Raw genomic sequence first — 24,137 nt, forward strand, 5'->3', positions numbered from 1 at the left:
CAGGCTGCCCAGGGAAGTGGTTGAGTCACCATCCCTGGAGGTATTTAAAAGACATGTAGATGAGGCGTGGAGGGACATGGTTTAGTGGCCATGGGGGTGTTGGGTTGACGGTTGGACTCGATGATCTTGGAGGTCTCTTCCAACCTTAATGATTCTATGATCTCCCCTCTGTATAGTTCAAGCACCTCAAGCGTCTGCCACCTGATGAGCCTCCCCCAGGAGCTAGACCCTTTCAGTGAGCGTTTCCATCTCTTACCTTTGCATCAACTTCCCTTGTACACCCGTTCAGGTCCGTGGCTCCTTAGCCATCTCCTCACACCCTGACACAGATGGCCTTTTATGGTGGCAATCACTTACACATACAGGCTGATGCTGAGATTTACCCACAGTGGGAACAATCTTCTGCAGAGGAGGAATATTTATCTGTATTTATTTACTAGTAACTAGTGATTGTGTTGTCTAAAGGCGCATTCACAAACCCCCTTTTCCCTCTACCTCAGCACATCCCTGAAGATCCGGGGTACGGATGGACCAAGGGCTGAACCACTCGCAGTGTGCAGATGGGACACGTGCGAGGGCAAGGCTTGTATAAACTGCTCTAGATCCTGCCGAGACTGAGCTGTGTCCAGGGTGGAGTGTCAAATGGTCCTGTTCACGTTTTCTTACTCTAAGCAACCCTCCTTTAGAGCCCACCAGCCACCTTGCTACCTGCCCGATGAACCGGGCACGAGGTAGCCAGCCCTTGGTTTTCAAGCCAGACAACTCACGAGTGGTTCCGTGGCGACTCCAGGCAACTGGTGGCAGGGCTGTGCTGGAGCAGAGTGCCGGGTAGCACGAAGCTGGGAAGAGGCTGCCACTGCCAATTCTGATTTCCCATTTCTTGTGCTGTCCTCAGACCTCCCTTTCCTCCAGTCGATCCGCTCTATGTGGGAGACGTCGTGTGGCTCCCAGGCCGTCTGTAGGATGGAGAAGAGTGGCCAACCCTGCATCAGGCCCTTCCCACTGACTGCCATAAAACCTGGAGACCAGCTTACCGCCTTCGAGATACGTCCGATAACGTATTGTTCCCAGCAAGTCTACCACACCACATCTAGGTATCAAATAAAGCATAGTTTATTTGGCATAGACTGAATGAACCGCAACAGAAATGTACGTAGAACAAAGCCTAGTTACACAAACCGGAACGAGTGCAGTTAGAGTCTCAGTTACAATCTAGTGACTAAAGAAGGTAAAAAGTACATTTCGGAAAGTCTCCCAGTCTTGTCCTTTTCATTCAGAGGCATAGTGGCTCACTGATGCGTTGTACCTTTCATCGTTTAGAGAGATGTCATCACAATTACAGTCGCTATTTTTCAGTTACAACGAATTTCATTAGGAAATCAAGAGACTAATCTACAGGCTGCTCTTCAAATACCATTTCTACTTCAAAGAGCACTGGGAGCCTCTTTTAGGGCTTTCAAGTTGAATACATGAACCTTGTGCACCAAATAACTAATACTTTGATATCTGCCAAAAGAGTAAGGAGGGGGTGAGCAAGCTTTTGCTTTATAAACTCCAAAACCACACACTAGGCTTTCTCAACCCTGGTTGAAATGTCACAAAAACAAAGATACAGACAATACCAGACTAACTTAAACAGTCTAACAAATACAAATTATACTAGTCAGAGTCACCGAGACTGGCCGGTTCGGCTATGAAACATGCAAATCCGTTGTGCTATACTCCACTAAGAGTAACAAGTGAGTTTTTACACTAGGAAACAGTATCTTGCAGATCATGCCAAAAATGCCACTGTCTATAAAACCAGACCAGACAAAGCATTTCAGAATATGCCATTAGAAATGCTTTAACAGCTAAAAAAGGAGGTTTGATTAAATGAGGACTTTCCTAGATTCATTTTTTATGATTCAGCAAATCACCAGTCATTCATGTCATTCAAAGAAAAATACTTTCAGTTCGTTGTTTTTCCATGACAGTGTCACAACCTAATAGTTATTTACTCCAGTTATTCTCCATAAATATTCATATTTTATTTACAGATTTCTCTAGTCTTTTAGAGATCTTCTTTAAGTGTTTTCAAAGATGAAGCCAAAATTACCTTCTGCAGTGAATGAGGTGAATTAAGTGAAAGCATTTGCTCTACAACATCTACACCCGGTGCTTCACTTTGTCTTCATTTTCATTTTAAAGTCTGTGTAGACTAGGAGTTATACCATTTGAGGGTTAATCACCAATCACCGTTACCTAGGGAGAAGTAATTTCAGTTCTAGAGAACTCGCTTTCTTCAAAACACAGAAATTACACGTCCCTCTTAATACCGCTGATTCAGTTACAGCTAATGTGAACTGATTTTTAAGTTCTATCTGTACACTATCTATTAAACTTTGATACGGTTTCAGAACTGAAAAGCTAGACTTGATTTAACTACCAAGTCAATGACAAGAATTAGTTTTGAATGACAATGCTAAGTGGATAAAATGCTAAACTATGTGCAAGTCTGTTTTTCCCTCCAGACCTTCAGAACAACATAAAACTCCAGCTGTACCTAGTAAGAAACAGACATTACTGAGTCATCACGTGTGCCGAGTTAATTCCGTCAATGTTAAATTATGAATCACGTAGTCTGCTGCCTAAGCAGACAACCCAGCGCCCCATTCCTCAGGTTGCGAGTTAAAGATCAAACCACGCCGGCTCCGCTCTGTCAGCGGAGCCCTAGGATGGGCCATGCCGTTGTAACACACTTACCTTTACTGCTTGATTAAAATGACGTGTGCAGCTCCTAACCTGTCTTCCCTAGGGTAGCAGATCCCAGAAATTGAGTAGGCAGCGGTACGCTGTAGGATTTCGTCTAAAAAAACCCCAATCCAAATGTTTATGAACTGCTACTGTATCTGCCTGTGTTTACTGACATCAAAGCTAGCAGGTTAATGTGAGGTAGTAAAACCAGATGCTATCCTGTAGTCAGTCTGTATTTATATTTAATGGTACCTCAAGAATTGTAATTAATGAGGAAGACAAAAGGAACCGATGTGACTCTTTAATGGAGAAATAAAAAGAGAAAGAAAAATGCAGGTGACAAAATAGGGAGAGGGAAAAAGGGATCGAAAGCTTTAATATAGAATACTGGTTCTTATCATATTTATTTATACTACACAGCTGGGGAAATAACCATTTCCAAACGACTGTCTGACTGACAACAGTTGGATGGCTGTACGAACAAAAAAAGCTCGTAAGCTCAGTTATCGCTATAGGCTCCCCTCTGGAATAGTATAAATAACCTATACGTCATGGGCAGCTTGATACATGATACTTTCATTCATTAAGGATGACGACCAGGTACAATTTCCATTTCACGTCACAAGGCTTATCCCTAATTTATGAAAATAAAGCATATATATTTTGTACGTTTTTATATATATATAAACATATATATATATAAAAAATACACACTGCCGGTCAACTTAACACACATGCGCACATGCACACACACGTATATTGTACACACCCACCCAGTAGCAACATGTCCAATATCAATATTATATTTTGTGTACACACACCCTACATCTAGTAGTAAATAAGAAAATCCCTTTTATGGCAATTCTGCAGGCAAAAAAAATCAATACAAAATACTTTGTTGTACAAAACTGCATTTTTACAAGATCAACCAACATTGTAACATACCCCTCAATAATGCACTACATCCCTACGAGAAAAAAGAATAATCAAGTCTTTATACAATTGTAAAAAAAAAAAAAAATTGTAAGCTGCTCTGCAACCTTCCTTTGCTAAAAGTTAGATACATTACACCATTCTAGCAGCAGATTAATAAATAAGGATTAAATAGTCTATTATACAAAGCCATACTGAATGGCAGATTTAAAACCAAAAAGCTTTGCAGATACTTTCACTTCCTACACAAATCTTTTTTATTAAGAATAAGATTCAGTATAAAACAGGGAAACAGCCAGCACTATATCTATATCTACAGAATATAAGGAAGATCCAAGGGAAGTAAAATATTTAACCGTTTATGGCACCTTTACTGCAAAACATTTTTTAAAAGGCTCTGTTTCCCTATAACTAACGAGTAAAGGGCTATTTATCTCATAGCTTTTATTAAGCAAACTCGATATAACCAACCACACAGTGGCAAGAGACAGAACCAGCCGTTCCCAGCTGCAAAAATGTATTGATTTCCACCCTAAAACAGCATCATTCAGGTGTCAAGAAAACAAACAGTAAGTCACAGTCCCGCTTGTACTGAGTTTCCTAATGCTCCTCCGTTCCTCGTGTGGCAAATCCACTCTGTTATTTGCGTTAGGTTACTGTTGCTTAGTAACTATTTTCATGTCCAGCCAAGATGTAGAGATTGCTGTGTGCAGTCGGATTTTCTGTTGGCCTGCTTTCTAACACTACCACTCTGCAATCAAACACAAACAGAATCCAAAATGGTTAGCGGCAAAATGCGAAGGACATGGTATAACTACCGAGGAGGAACAAACTTGCTGCTCACAGGTTTCTACAGATTGGAGGGATATTGGTTCTCCTAAATATCTTGGGTATTTTATTCTTTAAATCAGTTACCTCATTTTCCAGCATCGCTTCTGGTAAAAACACTAAAGCGGGATATACAAGGAACAGATGACTAGAAGCAGCTTCTTGAACCAGAATCTGCCCCTCTCAACCACAGGCACATGCAATGTGCTACAAACCTCTTCCAAACTGACATCCTCCACCTTGAAATAAGCTACGCCCTCCGCTTCTATTGGGAAGTTATCTCAGAGCCAGAGTGTTGCGAGGAGACGCAACCCTCCCATCATCTGCAGCCTGAATATGTTTATACCTCCTACATCTTGTGACAAGCATCAGCCACTAACCTAAACAGTTCTCCTCCCTTCTAAATATTTATCAGCCGACGGGTTTACAGGGAAGACTCAACCCCATCTCAGCCTTTGTCCTGCTGGATCGTGTTCCTGTAGGCTCCTCTGGAAAGCCTGTCTCTCCCCGTCTTGGCACACTGACCGGTGTCTTCTACCCATGCTGACCCTTGACGATCACCTCAGCAGCTGATATGGTTGGGCCCGTGACCTCCCCTCTCCCTTCCAACTGCTTAGCTCCTGCGTTTCTCTGCACCGGTTCCTGGGACAATATCCTGTCATTTTTAAGATTAAACTTCTCTCCGCTTTTTGTTTTCTACCTGTGTATCAGATAAGCCAAATGTGCCACTTGAACTCTGAGTTAGATTTCTCACAGGGCGCCTGTCTCAGGGTTAGCATTGCACACTCTCCCCTCCCATGTCGTATTTCTCAAAGAGTTTTCAAATGAAGCCTCACTCTTAACAGCCTCTGTCCCGATCTTCACTTCTGTAACTCAGTAGTTCTTAAATGATCCAAGCCAAAAAGGTGCTACCACATCTCATTCACTTGAATGGTAGAAAAGACTCCTGCTCCATTTGTGCAGAGATGGAAAAATACAAAACAAAGGATTTGGCAGTTCAATGAGACCAGAATGGAAGAAAACGGCTTCTCTGCAAAACTGCATGCAGCAGAAGGACTTCAACCTTCTCTCTAACCCCCCAAAATGCTTTGTACTAAGTTGTTATTCAGATATGCGTATCTTCTATAAAAGTGCAAGCTGAACCAGATGAGATGCTGCTTCCCATCCGTCTGTGTGTTTAGGATGCTCCTGTGTCCACCAGCCCAACACAGAAATATGAGCCGTTTAAAGGTACCAATTCCAGTATGCAAGAAAGATTCACTGATGGTGGCACAGCACATACCTGGACTAATAAATACGGCACCTGTACCGCAGTGGACCTTAGCAAAAGCTCATTCTTGCAATAAAATGCCCCCTGCTTTGCTGGGAGTAACAGGGAAGGAAGTTACCGCTGCCCGCCTGCACAAGGGGGATAACAGACAGAAAAGGCAGAGTATGCATTGTCAGAGGTTGCACTGTGTTTATATTTTTGAGATCTCAGAGCCAGCAGTGGCAAGGATCCTCAATTCCAGCTGCAGTGATCAAGAATGGTGGGCCCTCAGTGACTCAGGTGCAAAGCAAAGACTTCAGCTGTTTCTTGTACAGGCTACCCCTCCTCTTCAGAAGAGCTAGCGCGCTCTCACTCTCTTTCCGGACTGGGGATCCAAGAATGTAAGTACACAAAATTATGGATTACTTACAGAAAGCGAGTCAGAGCCAGGCTTCCCAAAGGCCAAATGAGGGAGCAGAAGATCAGGGATTAGAACCAATTTCTTGACTCATTACTATCTACTTCTACATTTAGCACTCTGGCTATCTGAGAAACCGCAAGTACACATGTCCCAGTCCGGAGACAGGGGCAGCTTCTGCTCAGGTTTCGAACCTGGAGGCAGCTGCACCTCTTCCCAGCCTCTGTAGCTGAAAGGAATCATCTGGATGTTATGGGTGATGGGTGAATTTAGACCACTGTGCATTAAAACCTGTATGCAATCGAGTTTGCTCTGCTGTTTCCAGACCTCAAGGTCCAGAGCAGCGAAGATTATTTTTAAGTAACTAGCTGCCAAGATAATTCACCAGGAAAATCCAAGCCAGAAGCAGGCTTTTCCAGAAGTGCACTGGGCACCCTGCTTACCACACGCCACAGGCAGCTCTCATCTCTCCCTGCGGCTTATCTCCTCACACTGTATTCCTATACGCTTGTGCTTGTGTTCACACTTCTGTCTCTGCAGTGGAAAGTGGGGGAGGTCACAGGGGCGCTTAGTAATAATTTTGGACGCAGATGCAATCACTAATTAAATTTTTGGCTGTTGCAGGCAGAAACAGTGTTACTGCCTCCCCCAGGACTGCCTAGAGATAGATCTGCGGTGGGCTGGAAGCCAGTTCCAGCTGGAAGCTAGAAAGCTGGTTTAAATAAAATCAAAGTTTTATGTTTCTTCAAGGTGATTACCTGTCTGATCCCAGTAAGCGGAAAACCCTGGTTTCATCTGATATCTCTTGGGTAACCTGCAGAAAAATGAAGACATTTAGGTCCATTTCAGTGGCAAAATGAAATTTATTGGTCTGAGTTGGAAGGAAAAAAAAAAAGATCAGTCTCTTAAAAAATTCACATACAATTTAGTGCAAATTACAGGACTGAATCAGATAAAGAGATGCTAAGCAAAAAAGAGTTTTAAATTTCACAAAATACAACTCATTTTAAATAATTTTTGTATTGTAGACTGTTATCAGTCTAGATGACTTTGTGGCACAGATGGAGTATGTTGATCAAATCTTTGTCAGCAGAGACTGACTAGCTTTCCCTGCATTTTCAGAGAGGATGCCATCAAAAAGGACAGTGCTCTTTTTGAAAAAAGGACACTTTTTTTAAAGGGACACTTTAAAAAAAAAAGAGCGTCTTTTTTTTTTTTTTCCAAAGGGATGCTGCCAACTTGAGCTTTTCAACCAAGATCCAAGAAACCCAAATGCTGCTTACACCAGATCTGTACTGGCTCTGTGCAGAACCAGTTCAGGAGCCTCTGACTGATATTCTTGGAAACAGAGCTGGCTACAGCATGTGTGTGAGCTTTACCAAGAGCAACATACGCAGACAAGTCAGAGAAAGCAACCAGCAAGCTGAAGCAATGACAACATGGAGCACAAGCATTATCACTAGCGAAGCAATGGAGGAGCACTATAGGAGCCAAAGGATCAAGTGGTAAATGAGGAATAGGAAGAAATTAAACCTGGAGAGACTGAGAGATTACTTACTTCATCTGACTTAAAGCTTTTGCCCTGCATGCCATGCTTCCAGAAGGCCAGCACACTGTCTTGAAGGCACACTGCAAAGGAGAAACACAAAATCAGACCGGAGCATGGCTTATCTGAACCAGAGAAACCTGGGTTTCTCACCAGCAGTGATAACGGGAAGTGTGTGGAAAAAGTACATGGTAAGACTTGGACTCCTGGTAGAAGAAAGAGTGAAAGAAGAAACCACTCTTTTACTGAAAGAGTGGTTAAACATTGGAACAGGCTGCCCAGGGAAGTGGTTGAGTCCCCATCCCTGGAGGTATTTAAAAGACGGGTAGATGAGGCGCTGAGGGACATGGTTTAGTGGGCATGGGGGTGTTGGGTTGACGGTTGGACTCGATGATCTTAGAGGTCTTTTCCAGCCTTAATGATTCTATCATTCTAAGAACCAAACTCCAAAATCACTGTAGAAAAACTGGACTGAAATGACTATTTGGATCTGAGACGCACATTACTTTTTAAAGTGCAATTCAAAACATACCACACAGACATTCCCTGTTTGCCAGGACAAGGTAGGCATCTCTGGTTTTTCCTTTTCTCTCTTTCACTTCTATTTTCTGGATCTTTGTTTTCCTAATGATTCTGGAGAAAGCACCAGGAAGTGTATAAACATGCTACCAACCAAAACACTGTGGGTTGCTGGAAATTACAGATCGTTTGAGTTATCGTATTTACTTCAAAATATATGAGTATGAAAAATGGGAGGAGTCTTCCATTCAGGGCCAGAGAGAGAGCACAGAAAGCTACCAGCTCCGAATGATTTAATTACCAGCCTGCTGAAAATAATGGATGAAGTTCTTCAATATTCTATGATTCAGTGTTACAGAAACATATTTTACACCGTGTTTTATTTTCCTAAATCCTACTTGTTTTCCTTTCCTATTCCTTCGAGTCACATTTTGTATCTGCTCAGTATTAGCCATGCCCCAATACACAGAACAAAGGCATTCAGCAGAATCCTAAGAGCGATGTTTGTCACAAGAGCCTTAGACTAATCTTCACCTGCTACTCCCCACTCCAACCTGCAATGACAGAACGAAGAGTTGTCTAATACCCTGAATTCCCAAGAGACCATTTGGAATGTAAAGAACCGCTCACATTCAATTCAATGTCAGCTGGTAAGTGCAAGATTTTGGGATAAATGCTTCTGTCTATGAAATCCTTCAGAGTTCAAGGAAAAGGCAATGGTCAAGTCATGTTCTGCATGCGTCAGCAGGAGATATTGTATGATACAAGTACAGCAGTTAATTAGAACATGTCAGAATTTAGGGAAGAATCACAGGCTTGACTAAAAATATCTTCCTTCACGACAGGCCTGACAAAGCTAAATAGAGATGCTGTATAAAAGAATGTGCACTGCTTTACTGACTGCTGTTAAAGTACAAGATATCTATGTCAAGAATCTTCTTCTAAAAGGAAGCTGCCTGAGGAACCCAGAAATGCAAGTTGTACAGAACTGCTAACAAAAACAAAACCACGTTGTGTCTTTACTGATTTTGATTCCAGAAAGAAGTTCAGTTTCTGAGATATGGAATTATTAAACTTATTAGATACTTCTGAGAGCTTATTACAGCAGAAATACTTGCTTGACAATTACAATTCAAATTTTAGAAGCAAGGCTGCTGTACTCTAGTAGTCTAAAGACAGCAGCCTGTCCTCTAAGAATTAGATTCAAATACTAATACCCTGGCTGTTAAAAAATGGATGTGCTATTACTTTAAATAAAATCTTAGCTTTTAGAAGACTAACACAAATTTATGTACTCCTAAAACATTATTTCCTCCCCAAAGGTTTTTCTCAGTGCTATGGAAATGACCAGAAACGAGTCAGCCTTTTTTTCAGCCAAATCATGATACATCTTACTTATAAAACAGAAGTGACACGCGGTGGAAACACGCGCAGATTTGACACACTACCTGGCAACTGCCTTACTTTCTTCAGCATGTCAGTGGAGACAAAGAGACAGCTCACAATATCCTGACACACGCAATTTTTAGTGTCAGGCCCCACTGGGTGCACTAGACCAGTCTAGCTTATTAAAAACCGTTCAACACTCTTCCCTCTAACTTCTTAGTCCTTGAGGGACAATAGAGAAGCAAATCACTTACCCACTGACTCAATGCAGAAATCAAAGCTCAGCTCGGAAGCCAATTTCTTGCTTGACTTCAATTTCCCTTGTAAATTCACAATTTTCACAAATTCTCAAGAAAAACAGAAAAACAAGTATTAAACCCCACTGCTGAAAAGGATTACTGACGTCTTTAAGTATGAAATACTAATTTAATCTTTCAGGCACAGAAAAATGCCCAAACCTAACATCTACAGTATTTGCCTAAAATGAATCCAAAAGCATCCTTCTCTCAAAATAAATATAGGAAACCTTCTTATACACTTCGTATGTTTTTAGACTCTGCTAACAGCCTTCCTGCAAATAACAAACAGCGCAGAAATGTGAATTCAACATAAAGGTTGGAAATTTAGGCAGACTAAGTCATTGCAAAGTTCCCATTGAGGTGTTAACCTCTGATGCGTGAGAGTTATGGTTATAATTACTGTGTATGATGGAGGGTTAGCTATTTGTCCTGCTAGCATATGCAACAGGAAAACGCCACTTTTTCCAAGTAAATTTTGAAAATTTCTGATTGGCATATATTTGAATTCTGATCTGTAATGCTGCACTACATTTCATTTTGAAAAGAAACAAAAATGATACACACATGAAGAGGGAAAGTAGAATCACAAGAGTCAAAATGAAAAACCACTTAACTGAGCTATATCTGTTAGGAAATACAACACAAATCAGTAACGAAGGGAGAAAAATTAACTTGTGGTAGAATTAAAATCAACAACTGTGGCAAAACAAGTTTTGCACAAGGTGTAGGAAGTTGCCCAACAGAGACATGTTACTTACTGTCCAGGCAGACTAGGACAGTGTCTCTTTCCAGCTGTGTTACATGAATGGCATCTAACTGCTGATTGCCTTGTGAAAAAGAAAACAGATTATTTTATATCGCATCGTAAGACTGATCTCAGCCTCCCCTCCCCTCAACCTCTCAACAACTGCTACAGCCTTTTCAGTATGCTACGAGACTTTTGCAATTTACAATATTTGTTACTCTTTTAAATTCTTTTAAGATTATACGATCCCAGAATGTTCTGGGAGGAGTACAGGGCCTAAGGACAAACCCAGCAGTTCAAAGCATGTATTTGATATGAACGCACTACTGTTTATTGGCATAAAATACATTTTATGTTAGAGTTCAGCACAGCAAGTCAGCTTCCTTCATGAAGAGGCACGATAATGAACAAAAGGAATCATCAAGGGAAACTTTGCTCCTAAAAAAATGGCTCTTTTCCCATAAATCCACATCTGGAAAGATTATTGTGCTGATATTAAGCTAGATTTAATAGTTTTTTCTAGTTTTTATTAATTAAGTTCTTGGTACAGCTGCTAAAAAGCAGTATTTAAATGTAAAAAAGTATATCCAACAGAGCCCAGCAGAGAAAAGCATCTGCAAGATATCAACTACCTTTTGAAAATAAAACAAAATCCTCTACTTATTAATAGCCAGCTGAAGATGACAAGCCTCCCCCAGGGGCTGGAGGACAGACAAGAATGCATTTATGTGAGTCTTTACACAGGAAAGAAGGGGAAAGAGGAGTACGCCTGACCCCAGGAAAAAGTATGCAACCACAAATGAGAACCCAATCAGCAGGGTCTGCATTACTATTTAAGGAAATTTATAAAATAAAAGATGTGTCTAAAAATGAAGTCTTTTAAGAAAGATAGTTTACACTGAAGTTGGCAGGTCATCACAAGAAGAACCTGGGATCAGCTTCAATATGCTTTAGGTCGAGAAGCTGCATCATTTTGCCTAGCCTAAAGGGTTTCCAAATGACTCCCGAGGAAGGGATATCAACAGCTACCAGACAATAAAACAGGTGCAAGATGGACCAACAGTCTTACCTGCACCAATTTCTGTAAACCATGAAGAAGCAGAGTTCAAGTTGATTGTCTCAAACTGAACTACCTGATTTGGTTCAGTACCCTTACTGATAGCTACGCAGACCATCGGGTACTCCTGCTCTGGTATCACTAGCATTTCAAACACATTCAAAGGGCTTGGCAAAGGAAAATCAAAGTGCTGGAAAAAACATAATAAGGCATTTGTAAAGTTTCCTTTTACCTTGGAAATAAGAAGCCTAAAATAACATGCACAAAGTATAAAAGATATAGAAGAATTTTTCACTGCTACTAAGAGTGCTTTTTCAAGACAGCATGACCTGCGAGCAACATTATGTTGTGCAGAGGTATATGCTGGTCTGTTATTGCTAGTACTGGGCTTGATCCAACACTTGACTGACTTCAGTCACAAGATTTTCTTAGTCAAAATGTGTCAAGCCAGATTTTCAAGCGCTCAGAACCCACAAATGGGACTAGCCTGGGATGTACTTTCCATTACAAATTCTGGAAAGGTTATTTCAACAAATGTATAATGATTAAGATTAAATGTTCTAAACTAAAATGAAATACTCACCTTTATTAACATGAATTTCTGCATTGGCTCATACCACTGTAGTAGAACAATTCCAGACTGCAATGCACCACACAGGTATTTATGACCTGTGTATGGATTTCGTACTATATAAAATAAACAAACAAAAAAAACAGGGGAAAAAAAAAACCCCAAGATGTTTTAAGTCCAGGAAGTTCAATGCATACTTGAAAAAAACCCTGCAGCTACCTTTACAAATAATTTAAGAAATAGTGTGTTCCACACTGATCATGGCCTTCTGGCTTGCCACTCAAATATCCACAGTGATTAATATTGTGCTACATTCCAGACAAATTCAATTATACTTATAATTAATAACCACTAGCATTCTTTGAGTCCCAGTAAAGAGGCCACATGCTGAGTCATCAGAAAAGCCGTAACACCTTCTTCCCGGGGCTGTGTGAGCAGGGGGAGTGAAAGGTCCAGGTCAAGTTGTGATTTAAATAAGAAAAAAAAATTCCCAAGCAGTGAAGATGCCCCATAACTTCTTGTCAGCTTTGACAGCTAATGCAATAATATGATGAAGAGTCTGGGGTTTGTTTTTTTAACCTCAGTTGGATACAAAACCAGCCTGTCTTCAGGAATCATTTGTAAATACGCCTACTGTAGACACTTTACGTGAGCTAAATAGGATATCCAAGTTTGAAACTAGGTACATTATTCTCTGCTTAAGCATTTTTAAGAGTGTAAAGTTACAATTTCACACAGCACTAGGGCCAGTTTTCAAAAGGACATATATTCTGCAGAAAACCCAAGCCTTTCTGAAACTCAGTGAAGGCAAAGACAAATCTGTAAATCCACGAGCTTTAACTCTTTTCTGGGCACTTAGAACTTGAGCGATGGTTTCACTCCTCCCCAGGCTGACATAATTTTTATTCATGTCCAGCCTTTTCTTTGTGGAAAATATTGTTTTCAAGTTAGCATCGCTAAAAGTTGGATCTAGGTCAAAGCTTGAGCCAAACTGACAAAGCAGAAAGGGTATTTGTGCACGTGCAACAAGCCTGGGATTCTGTAACAAGCGCTACACTCGCAGGCAGTCTGCAGGTCACAGTAACTAGTTGCCTCAGGTGGCAGCCTGAAGCCAGCGATCCCAACCATTGACCTATTCACTGAGAGCTTCAGCAGCTCTCAGAGTGTGTGCGACACCCATCAGCTGTGTGCTACTGGCACTCTCCAGGGTTTCCCTTTGGACCTTGCTCTAGACAGCAACATTTCTAGGTTAAGAGCTGATATGAAAAATGCTTTTCCACTGAAGAGCATAAAGACCCCCACATTAATTAAAGGGAAAGCTATGCACCAGCTAGGCACAGCATTAAGAAATAATGTAGTCATACTGTTTTCTGAACAATGAACTAATTCTAAGTTCATTAAAAAGAAACGAGTTTAAGACATGCCATGCCCAATGACAAAGGCCAGGAAAAATAATTGCAAAACTGAACGCCTACTCACCTATACAGCATTTGTGGCATCCTTTTGTATCAGGGATCTTTGTTGTTAAGGCAAACTTCCTGGAATAACAATTATGAAAAAAGGTATCAACAAGAGATGCCAAAGGCCCTTCATGCTACCAATTCGACAGCACACGCAGCATTTATGGGAATTCTCACTTGTTAGTAAGTGAAAGATTTGTACCTTGGTAATATTTTGTCAGGAAACCTATGGGTTTGAATATGAGCAGCTAATCCTGTTTTTTTGGCTTGTTCAAACAAAGCTATTAAATTATGGGAGTAGAGCTGGAACGTTTTCCCTGTAAGAGAGAAAAGCACAATTCATATCACACCCATGCCTCCAGCAGAGAACTGCACGTTTTAGAAAAATGTATGTATAGAAAATTACCTTCTAGAGAAATGGAGCACGTGCGCCAGATATTTCAAGTCCAGTTATGAAGAAAAATAAAACAAGACAACAGTAATAATGCATGTAGAGAAGACATGGCATTCAACTCAAAGTTCATTTCAGTAACACTAAAGCAGCTCTGAAAGTTAGTTTTATGTACACCTTTTTAGAAGGCTGTAATTATACACCAACAATTAATTATATTCTTTATCGATAAATCAATAAAAGTGGTGTTACACAAAATCTTGCGTGTTTAAAAGCACAGTCCTACAATTAGTCTGCATGCCACAGTGCCTCTGTTTCCTATCTAGAATGTCCTATTCCAGGACAACTCCTGAAAAACAGATTTTTTTCCACGGATCAATCTGCTGCATTAGTAGTATTTCACAGCCACCTCACTCTCCTTTAAATTGAGACTGGTTTTGTTTTAGGGTGGATTTATTTTCTGAATCCGGTTCATACCGAAGATGCTGCCAGGCTTCCATACACTGAGAATGATCAAACACTGCATCTGCATTTTGATAATGCGCCTAGGTTAATCCTCTCCTAATTTTGTTCTGACACACGAAAGCCATCCATATTCTGACTCTCTTAGCTCAGGGACCAAAGAAGAGGACACTCTTTAGATTCTTTAGGTACTTGCAGTCAAATTGCAGCCTTGGCAGAGACAACTCGTTTGACAAATACCAAGTGCCGAGCTTTTCCGAACCAAATAAATAAATAAAAAAAATATGGTGCGACACTGCAGACAACTGGCTCTACTACTTGTAAACGTCCTGTTTTATCTCTGGAAGTCTTTTACATTAAAACACTCTTGAAGCAAAGCTTCCTATACAAACACAAGAAACAATGCACAGTTTTCTACTTCAGTACAATCGAAATACATGGTACTGAATTATGACTTTAAATGTTTCTCTTTATAAATAGAGGGAAAATTAATCAAATTATAAATACATACCTGACAAGGACATTAAGGTGTTATTGATAACATACAGCCAGGTGCACTTTCGGGGAAATAACTGAAGAAAGAAAATGTTTCCATTAATAGAAACATACAGGAATTTCTAACCGTGGTTTTCTCTGCCTGCTCCACCTCTGCCACCATTCCTGCAGGGATCAACGCTGGAGAAAGTCCCAGCTGCAACTACATTTTCCCCTTTAATTCACTCTTTGGACCCTTGCTTAGCCCTTTTCTCTGTCTGAAACAGTTTTCATTCCTTCCCTCTTCCATCCCTGAAACTTTCAAACTTCAATTTTTCTTTATTTTTTAATTAGCAGCACAGAGCCAAAGTGGGACAACTGGCAAGACTGGAATACCATATATAGAAAGATAAAGCTTGCTCAGCAATGACAGCCAGAGAAAGAAAGATAACACTTTTTCAGAAACCTACTAAACACCACAGAAGTCAGAAGAGGGGGGGAAAAAAGCATTAGTAGTTTCTCAGCAAATTGAATTACCACAAAATCCTGTATTTTGTGGGATTTACCTGCCTGGCTATTTGTGTTAGCATGCTGCTTTGTAAACAGACCGTTCATGGAAGGCATTGGGACTTATTTTTGTTTCAGAGGGAAGAAGTGACTCATGGGGCAGCTAATCTAGATTTGAGAAGATTTTAAAGTTAAGAAGAACCTCTTGACAACCTGAAGGGAATTCTGATAAAAGTGATGGCAGATGACAGCATTCAGGAGTCTCAATGAAGGAAGGAATATGGACAATGATTTTCAAAAAAAAAAAAAAAAAAAAAGAGAAGACAAGACTAAATTTATTGAATAGTATTGATAGGTAAGGTCCTCCTTCAAGAAAAAATTTCCAATAAGAAAAAAAGGAGTTCAAAGGATTAAGCTGTTTCTGAACATTAAAAAAGACAACAGCAGACTGGTCCGCTGAGGGAAGTTGTTGCAAAACACAGCACAAGATGCTTGAATCAAGGCTCTACAAAAGAATGATTTTACTGGTTCATGCAAATGTCCATCTAACCTAATATCCGTTTCCAACAGCCACCATAAAGTGACACAATTTCTCCCAAAAATGGTGAACCCATGGAAAAAAAAAGTATATAATACTGCACCTAATACTCTGCCAGGCACCAAGTTCTTCAGCTCAGAAACCTGCTGAATCAGATACAGGCTTTATGCATTTAGTGAGCTTCAATGGATTTATCCTCCATAAATTTGTCCAGTCTCCCCTCTGAACTCAGGTAACTCCTAGCATTTGCAGTTCCCCATAGCAAGAAGTCCCAGGCCAGCTATCCATTGTTAATTTTTAATTTGGCTCCCCACTAGCTTCATTTAATGGCCTCACTGGAAGAGAAGGGGAATACTTGTTCCCTGTGAACCCTCTCTAAGCCACCCCAAGATGGGTAAATATTTCTTATTTCCCCCTCATGCCTGAAGTATCACAAATACATAATACAGAAAACTGAAACAAAGACACAATGCTGAGGACAAAGAGGCAATCGCAAGATAAGCCTGAAGGAAGAAACATAAGAAAGGTTAAGATGCAAATCAAATTACCAACATAAGAGAAGTCGATAAATACGGTAACTGGGAAAACAAAAGGCTCGACCCACTGCTTGACAGGAAAGAAAGACTACATGATTCACACAGTTAATAGCACTGGGGTAGAAACTTGTGCTAGAAGCAGAAAAAGAACACATTACACACTATTTCAACTACATATACTCATGTCAGCAGGTCCCAATAAAGTTTATTTTACAGTACTTAAAAACTGGCTCAAACCCCAAGGTCTCAGTAATGATTATCTTCAAGAACTGATGGAGGACAAACAAGGACCTCAAGAAGGATAAACACAGTACCTATGCCAAATAAAAAGGCCGGTGGGAATTGCAAAATAGTCTGACTGACTGTATATCCAGAGTAGCACAGGAACAAGTCACATACTTTCTAATTACCAAGGGATAAGAGCAGCAGCTAGCGCAGACTTGTGCAAAACAGGCTGTATTTGAACATCTGAATTTCCTTCTTTAACAGAATAACTGCCCTGCTGGGGACGGTGAAACAGTAAGATGTGAAACATATGTGAAGGACCTTGTCCTGCATGCCATTTCCACATGCAAAATAAGAAAATACAGGGTAGAAGAAATTGCAGAAAGCAAACATATGACTGATGGGACATAAAAACAGAGGATCTATCAGCAATTTGCTACTTAATAGAAGGAAAAAGCAGCCTGTAGATATATAGTATCTTCTTTGGGTCTGGTTCTATTCAGTATTTTCACTGAAAAACTAACAATGGAATAAAAGTATACTTCTGAAATTGGGAGATATTAACCTTGGAGAGACAGCAAGCACTTTGGAAGATGCAGTCAGAATTAGAAGCTGGAGAAACAGTTAAAAACGTTCCTTTGGTGGGGAGAAATCAGGAAATGAATAAATCCAAATAAGGAAACAAGTGGCACAGCAGAAGCACAGTTGTAAAGCCTCTGGGGTTTGTAATGGATCATACTGAGGACGCTCTCACAGAAAAGGAAACTTTCACTTTGGCATGCATTGAATGTCGTAAGTAGACACTAGTAAGTTCTCTCTACCTACCACTGGCATATCTAACCTTTCAACAGGATAAAAAAAGCACGTGGAAGAGTCCAGAGAAGACTGTTACATGAAATAATTTAAGAAAGTGTACAAGGAAAGATTGCTTTGACTAACAGAGTAAAGAGAAAATTGAGGTAAGAAGGCCAGGGTGTCTCCAACAGCTACTACCACAATTTTTAGAAATTTATTATAAAAGTAAGTAGTTGTTCCCTATGTCTACTGAGGCTACAAGAAGATAAGCAACTTCATATTCAACTCTATCCTATTGCATTCAGGTGCACCCTTAGCTCTCTTAACTTGAAAGGATCTTCTAATTGTATTGAATTCAAATTCCCAATTCTCACCATCAAGCCCTTTATAATCTTCTCTCGCTTTTGTGTGTGCCAGACTACCCCCCGACATGACCTTGCTGAACCCCCCTTTTCTTTCGCCCCTCTCCAGTTTTGGCCCCTAGCACGATGCTCCCAGAAACAGAGGACTTTCTCCTCTTAAGCACAGATCTCTGTGCAGTGCCCTTTCTGTGAAATCATCTTTCTCTCACTATTACTCAGACACACCCACCCTGCCACCTCTGCTTTCCGACCTGTGCCGTGTCTCGACTGAATTTACTGCTCTTTAGAGGCCTGAAGTGCCTTTGTGAACTGCTTTAGAAACCTACAGGTATAAATCTCGTTATCAGCACCCGCCAACACTTCCCTTCCAAGAATACTCTGCTACTCCTGATTCTAAAAAAGCAAGTGTAACAATACCATGATTGCATGAAGTGACTTTGGAAAGGGTTAGAGAGCCCAAGAAAACAGAAGCAAACACGTATTTATTGGTGATAACAGTGCCAGCTAAATTAAATGGTTGAGGGCTTTGGTAGCATCCAGTGGAGAAGCAATATGCCATCTAGTGGAGATAAAATGGAGAGAGAAAGGGCAGGTAATCGGTTGTCTCCAAGAGAAGAAAGATGTTTTAGTAGAGGACTCCTTTGAAAGCAATGTTACATAAGCAGCAACAAAAAATTCAGGTAGGTAGGGGAACTATTAATTTTAGAACTTCCATTGCTTGCTTTGATGTGAAGCAGTTTATGCCACAAAGCCTGGCATCCCATCTACCCCCTCTAATATCAAACTTTCTTGCTTCACAATATCCCCAAATCTATTCTGTGTGTTCAGTACCCAAAAATCACCTGTTCCATTGTTGCTTCGTGAAGTTCATTCAAATTCAAAGTATAGATACCTTCTTCTGTGCCAAAGATAATGTACTGATCTAAAAATTTAAGAGAAATCGATTATTTCACAAGCTCATTACCACTGCGGCAACAGGCAGGTTTAAAATACAAACCTAAAACAACTCTACCTTTAGTATCTGGATGTATCCATGATGTTGCACAATTAATCTTCAAAGGACAACCATCAAAGACTTTGGAAAAACACGCTCCCATCTGAAAGACACCAAAACTGAAACCTGGAACAAGTTTACAGCATAAAGCGTTTATCTTCTGGCACTTGGTCACTTAGTACACACCGCTGCTCTCTTTTTTCAGACACAAACTTACTCTAATACGCTTTGATGCAAAACTTTTCTATATTCCCCAAAAGCTACAATGCAGCCTTCCAAACCTTTTCATAGACCTCATATACATTAAGAAATGCAAAGAGGGATCAGAATGACATGAACAATTTTAAGTACCTACTGGGCAAGAACAATACTGAGTGCTTATATAAATGGTATATGAAGGGAAAACAAGCAGAAATGTTGAAGTAGTAACACCTTCTCGCATCACTACCACCTCTCCCCCTTTCTCTTTACTAAGCAGAGACTGCCACTGGAGATTCACAACCCACAGAGCCAGTGAAGTCTCCAACCCTTCGCATCCAGACTGAATGGTGAAAGGAAGCTCTTAAGAAAAGGAAACAAATATTGTGGATTCAGTTCACAAAAAGTAACTGGCTATGAGATGCAGAACATCACTCCAGATGAGCTGGTGGCTTATTCTAGCATAAACCTTCTGACACTAGAGAGATGCCATGATAGCAGGCTTCCAGTAACTCCTACTGCAAGTGAGATTTCTTACCAGCACCTTCGGTGTCGGTGGTAAACCATTGATTGCTGGCTTCTGTGGGAAGAAAGAAAGATCATAAATACCTCCCACGCACTGATATAAGACTAGCTAGCTAACGTGACAGTGAAATCAGACTGAGAGTCACAATACTTACAGGAAAATCTCTTTTCTCTTTTTTACGTGGCAGCTGAGGGATTTGTCCAGACCCTTCTGCATTTTCTTCAATGAGTTTCAGCATGCCATCCCCATTTCCTGAAAAGAAGCCCAGACACATTTTGTAGCTCACTTGACACAGTGAAAAAGAAAATATTTTGCCCTATTCTCTCTTCTCCCCTGTGTCTAGCAGGAGCAGAGAAGTGAGCTCTGAAACTTCCATATACACATCTCAGGTAGCTGAACCCTTCCGAGGACAGCTGGCCACTCTTCTGCGTGCTAAGCTATGCAGTAATAAAGGCTTTCCATTATCCAAACAGTCTCCGGGCCAAACACAACTGAGAATAAAGCTGTGGCAAGGTCCTCGCAGATGATCCTCCCTGCACATTCGTTCTTTTTCTGCTATTCCTGCAGGCAACACAGGAATGGTATTGACTGGCTGAGTGTCCTTGTTTTGGGAAGAACATTTCCACCATGGATCATGGCTCTAATCACAGAATCATTTAGGTTGGAAAAGACCCTTAAGATCATCGAGTCCAACTGTTAACCTAACACTGCCAAGCCCACCACTAAACCATGTCCCTGAGCGCCACGTCTACACATCTTGTTAAATACCTCCAGGGATGGTGACTCAACCGCTTCCCTGGGCAGCCTGTTCCAGTGCTTGATAAACCCTTTCGGTGAAGAAATTTTTCCTAATATCCAACCTAAAACTCCTCTTCTAATAAGAACCAGCCCACCCGTAAAAAGGAAGGCTGCACCTCGTGATCAGCTTGTATTAAAAAATTATCTACTGAAAATAGCTGACTCTAGAACTGATTTCCTTTTACAGGATGCAAGTCACCTTTAGGAAATGGAATGCATTTACCTACGTCGCTGTATCTAGCTGTGAGCAATCCAGGGCTACTGATGCTGCTGGTCATACCAACGGGGGAAGAATCAGTCTGAGGCCCACCAACAGGGATACTTTGTCTCCTGTGAGCTGGTGGGGCTCTGTTCTGCGAGTCTGGGAAATGTTTTATTGTCTGACATTTCTCATCATCTGGAAGGTTTTCCTCAGGATAACTGTTTATTCTCGGCTGCAACGAACAGAAGAGGTGAAGATTACCTAGGAAATGGCACCTGGAAACATAAACTTCAGACAAGTTTAATTCAAGTCAAACTGCTTCTACACACACACACACACAAAAAGTCAGCCTTTGAAAAAAGACATTTGACAGCAGAATAATCAAAGAGGTATTCCTTCTCTGATGGAAAATCACAGCAGCAGGCAGAATGCTGAACGAGAGGACATCCCACGCAGCACGCTCCCTTTAGAGGGGAAATACCTACCCTTGTCTAGGGCAGCGTACAAGGCCAGGAGTCCCAAGAGGTCGAGACGGTACAGACTGCAAGTCAGCATCAAATCTGAAGCTGCACGAAGTCTGCTAGCAAATGGTATTTAGCAGAATTTATAACCTACTGAGAGCATCAGACAGAAGTGCTGCAGAGGCTGCACTAGTGGGGTTTGCGCCTAAAACTCCTAAAACCCACCGTCTCTTACCTTAGGAGGTAGCGGAGGTGGCCCTGCTCGCTTTAGTGTTGATCTACAATGAAAAGGTGCAGTAGTCGTCTTAGTTAAACCAACAACAAACAGAATTACTTGAGAACACAGGCTGTAAATAAGACAAGCTAGATGCATAGAAAAGACGGATCACAGCTTTGCATGAACAGGGTTAAACTGGAAGTCAGAGTGGGAAAAAAGCACGTTAATCTTGTTAGAAGTGGTGGTTTTTGATAAACTGATGTTCTTTCATAAATTCCAATGTTATAGAGCATTCTGTGGTGAAGGGTATTTGAAATTAGCAAATAAATATACGTTCAGGGCCTAGTTCGGTGTAGTTTGCAGCTTTCACTCTGGATCAGACAAACATTTGGGCACCAGAGGAGCTGCATATACCCCACCAGAGCTCTGCAGGAATATCTGCACGTCCTGTCACTACTGGGCCTGGCTCATGACTGATGGATTAATCAACACAAAATCTGCTTTAAAGTATTAGGCACTTCCATATGCACTCTAAGATAACCTCAGGAAGGAGAGCAAGGGAAGAAAGCATTGCTTTGCGGACATTCTCCTGACGATCAGATAAACAGTCAAGCGTGCGTTAGACCTTGGAGTGCAACCAGCCCTCGCTTATTTATGAGTGGCAAAGCTGCCTGCAGCATTTTAAGGAAAGAGGTTTTGCCAGAACGCTGCCTGCTTTAGCGAGAGCCGCACGGAGTAAACACAACTGTACACGAAGGAGGTCCACTCACTCTTCAACATCTTCACTCCCATCGCCAAATTTTGTAAGCAGTCCCCTAGGTAAAATGTTTATAAAATTAAGAGCTCTGCTCTTAGGTCAACGCGTGCAACTAAACCGATCGGTGACATCATTTAGTTTCATAACAAGCATCTCCCAGCCCTTTTCAAAACAAAGTATTTCTCTCTTATTCACTGCCTTAAGCCCTTTATCATTTAGTATGGTCCTTTCCTGACCCTCACCCCCCAATAATCACTGAAGCTCTCTTCCATACCAGATACCATCAACTCATCTTTCATTTCCCTACCTGGTATTTTAAATATTGTTGAAATGCCCAATAACAGTACAATATAAAAGAAGAAGAAGAAGAAGAAGAAGAAAAAAAAGACGAGAACAGAGGAAGTTATTGGGAGACGAATGGAGAAAAGCCTTTACACAAAGGGAAGTTTCCTCCTTTAGTGTTATACACTAAAGACACAGACTGTTTCCCATTATGGTGGGAATTTTTGTTTCAAAGCTACCCCAGGGTCAAAAAAGGTATTGTGACCAGAGGATCAATGCAGCAGTGAAAATAAAATCCTGAAACAAACAAAAACTGATAAAATTTTGCAAAATGGCAATTTTCAGGCTGTGTCTTAAAAAAAAAAATTAAACTGCATTAAATGTAAAAAAAGCTAAACCATAAATCTAAACCCAATAAAAAGCATTCCTTAGTATGCTGTTGTGATACTGTGAAGTCTAGGCTTCTGCATTTAGCAGTCACGAGGTGGAAGAGACACCCCGGTGCAGTCCAAATCTCTGCCTGCAGAGCAGACACCTCCGTACCCCACCAACTCACACATCCTTCCACGTTCCACAACACACCACATCACCCACTGAGGAATGACCAGAGGGGTAACGAACAGGAAAACAAAAGCATATTATACAAAAACTAACCCAGCCAAGTTTGGATTAATGTAAAATTTCCCTGCAAGTTACTTCTGAAGGGAAAGCAGCAGACAGTTGCCAACAGGAACTATTAAAAAATTTTAAAAAGTCCAACCATCAACAAGAACCACCTCCACAATACAGAAAATTTAAAAAAAAGTAATTTTAAAATGCTACAATAAGGATGAGAAAAAACAAGAAATAAGTTCAATCATCAGGTACACATTCTGGTATTCCCCTTTCCAGTCAAGTAATTCCCGAGCCGAAGAACTACCCCGCCATTCACCCTGATAAAAGCCAAAGGGCACGAAAAGCAAGGACCCCCCCCAGCCCACGTCCTCTCTGTACATCCCTGGTATTACTCAGAATTGCTGGGACAGAGGAGCTATGCATTTCCTGTTTATCTTTTTAAACTGGAAGCAGTTTCCAAGTAAGCAGCACGGATTCACCATCCAGAAACTTTATGCCTGTCCTCCTTTCAATACTAAATCTGTATCTATTTACCGATTTATAACCCTAGCAACGTTTGCTACGGCTGCATTCATTCTGTTTTTAATACAGCCTGGTATAGACAATCTTAATAACGCTACAAAAACAGAATCAAATCAATAAGTCACTTTGCTGGGAGGAGCTTCCCTCCCTCCCTGCTCCTCGACCCCGCGGATTCCAGCTGCCTGCAGAAAAGCCAGCACTCACGAGAAAGGCTTTCAATCTGCAGCTCATCAGGGTCACACAAACAAACCAAGAGAGGAAGGAAAACAGTCGCTGTCATTACTGGACAGGGAAAGGCAAGGCCTAGAAAGCCACCCCAAACTTTTACTACAATGAGAGTGAGAACAGAAAAATAGGTTGAACTTAAAAAGACCCAAACGCTGGCAATCCCCATGACACGGCCAGCTTTCCAGGGGGCTGCAATGTCAGCTGACAGCTTATGCAAGACTTTATCTGCAAAAAAGCCAAAGAAATTCACTGTCTGCTACTCAGTTCCAAATAAAGATGGGAAACAGGCTTTTTTAGATG

General features: G+C 41.0%; 1 protein-coding gene across 1 annotated transcript in view; it reads right to left on the minus strand.

Annotated features, from left to right (window-relative positions):
* Positions 1-1,093: 1,093 nt before the first annotated feature.
* MAP4K5 (mitogen-activated protein kinase kinase kinase kinase 5) overlaps positions 1,094-24,137 on the minus strand; it is a 71,804-nt gene continuing 48,760 nt past the window's right edge. Inside the window, exons 16-33 of the mRNA XM_009321634.1 lie at positions 22,204-22,248; positions 21,452-21,494; positions 20,777-20,987; positions 19,910-20,007; positions 19,768-19,809; positions 19,050-19,134; positions 18,880-18,959; positions 15,112-15,172; positions 14,154-14,156; positions 13,950-14,064; positions 13,767-13,825; positions 12,300-12,403; positions 11,729-11,906; positions 10,673-10,741; positions 9,870-9,962; positions 7,723-7,793; positions 6,923-6,978; positions 1,094-4,420 (exon numbers count right to left, since the gene is read on the minus strand). Coding sequence (XP_009319909.1) covers positions 4,333-4,420; positions 6,923-6,978; positions 7,723-7,793; positions 9,870-9,962; positions 10,673-10,741; positions 11,729-11,906; positions 12,300-12,403; positions 13,767-13,825; positions 13,950-14,064; positions 14,154-14,156; positions 15,112-15,172; positions 18,880-18,959; positions 19,050-19,134; positions 19,768-19,809; positions 19,910-20,007; positions 20,777-20,987; positions 21,452-21,494; positions 22,204-22,248 — 1,501 coding nt within the window. The 3' untranslated portion in view covers positions 1,094-4,332. The remainder of the gene's footprint in view (positions 4,421-6,922; positions 6,979-7,722; positions 7,794-9,869; positions 9,963-10,672; positions 10,742-11,728; positions 11,907-12,299; positions 12,404-13,766; positions 13,826-13,949; positions 14,065-14,153; positions 14,157-15,111; positions 15,173-18,879; positions 18,960-19,049; positions 19,135-19,767; positions 19,810-19,909; positions 20,008-20,776; positions 20,988-21,451; positions 21,495-22,203; positions 22,249-24,137) is intronic.

This window comes from Pygoscelis adeliae, unplaced genomic scaffold (assembly GCF_000699105.1).
Source record: "Pygoscelis adeliae isolate BGI_AS28 unplaced genomic scaffold, ASM69910v1 Scaffold43, whole genome shotgun sequence".
Taxonomy (NCBI): Eukaryota; Metazoa; Chordata; class Aves; order Sphenisciformes; family Spheniscidae; genus Pygoscelis; species Pygoscelis adeliae.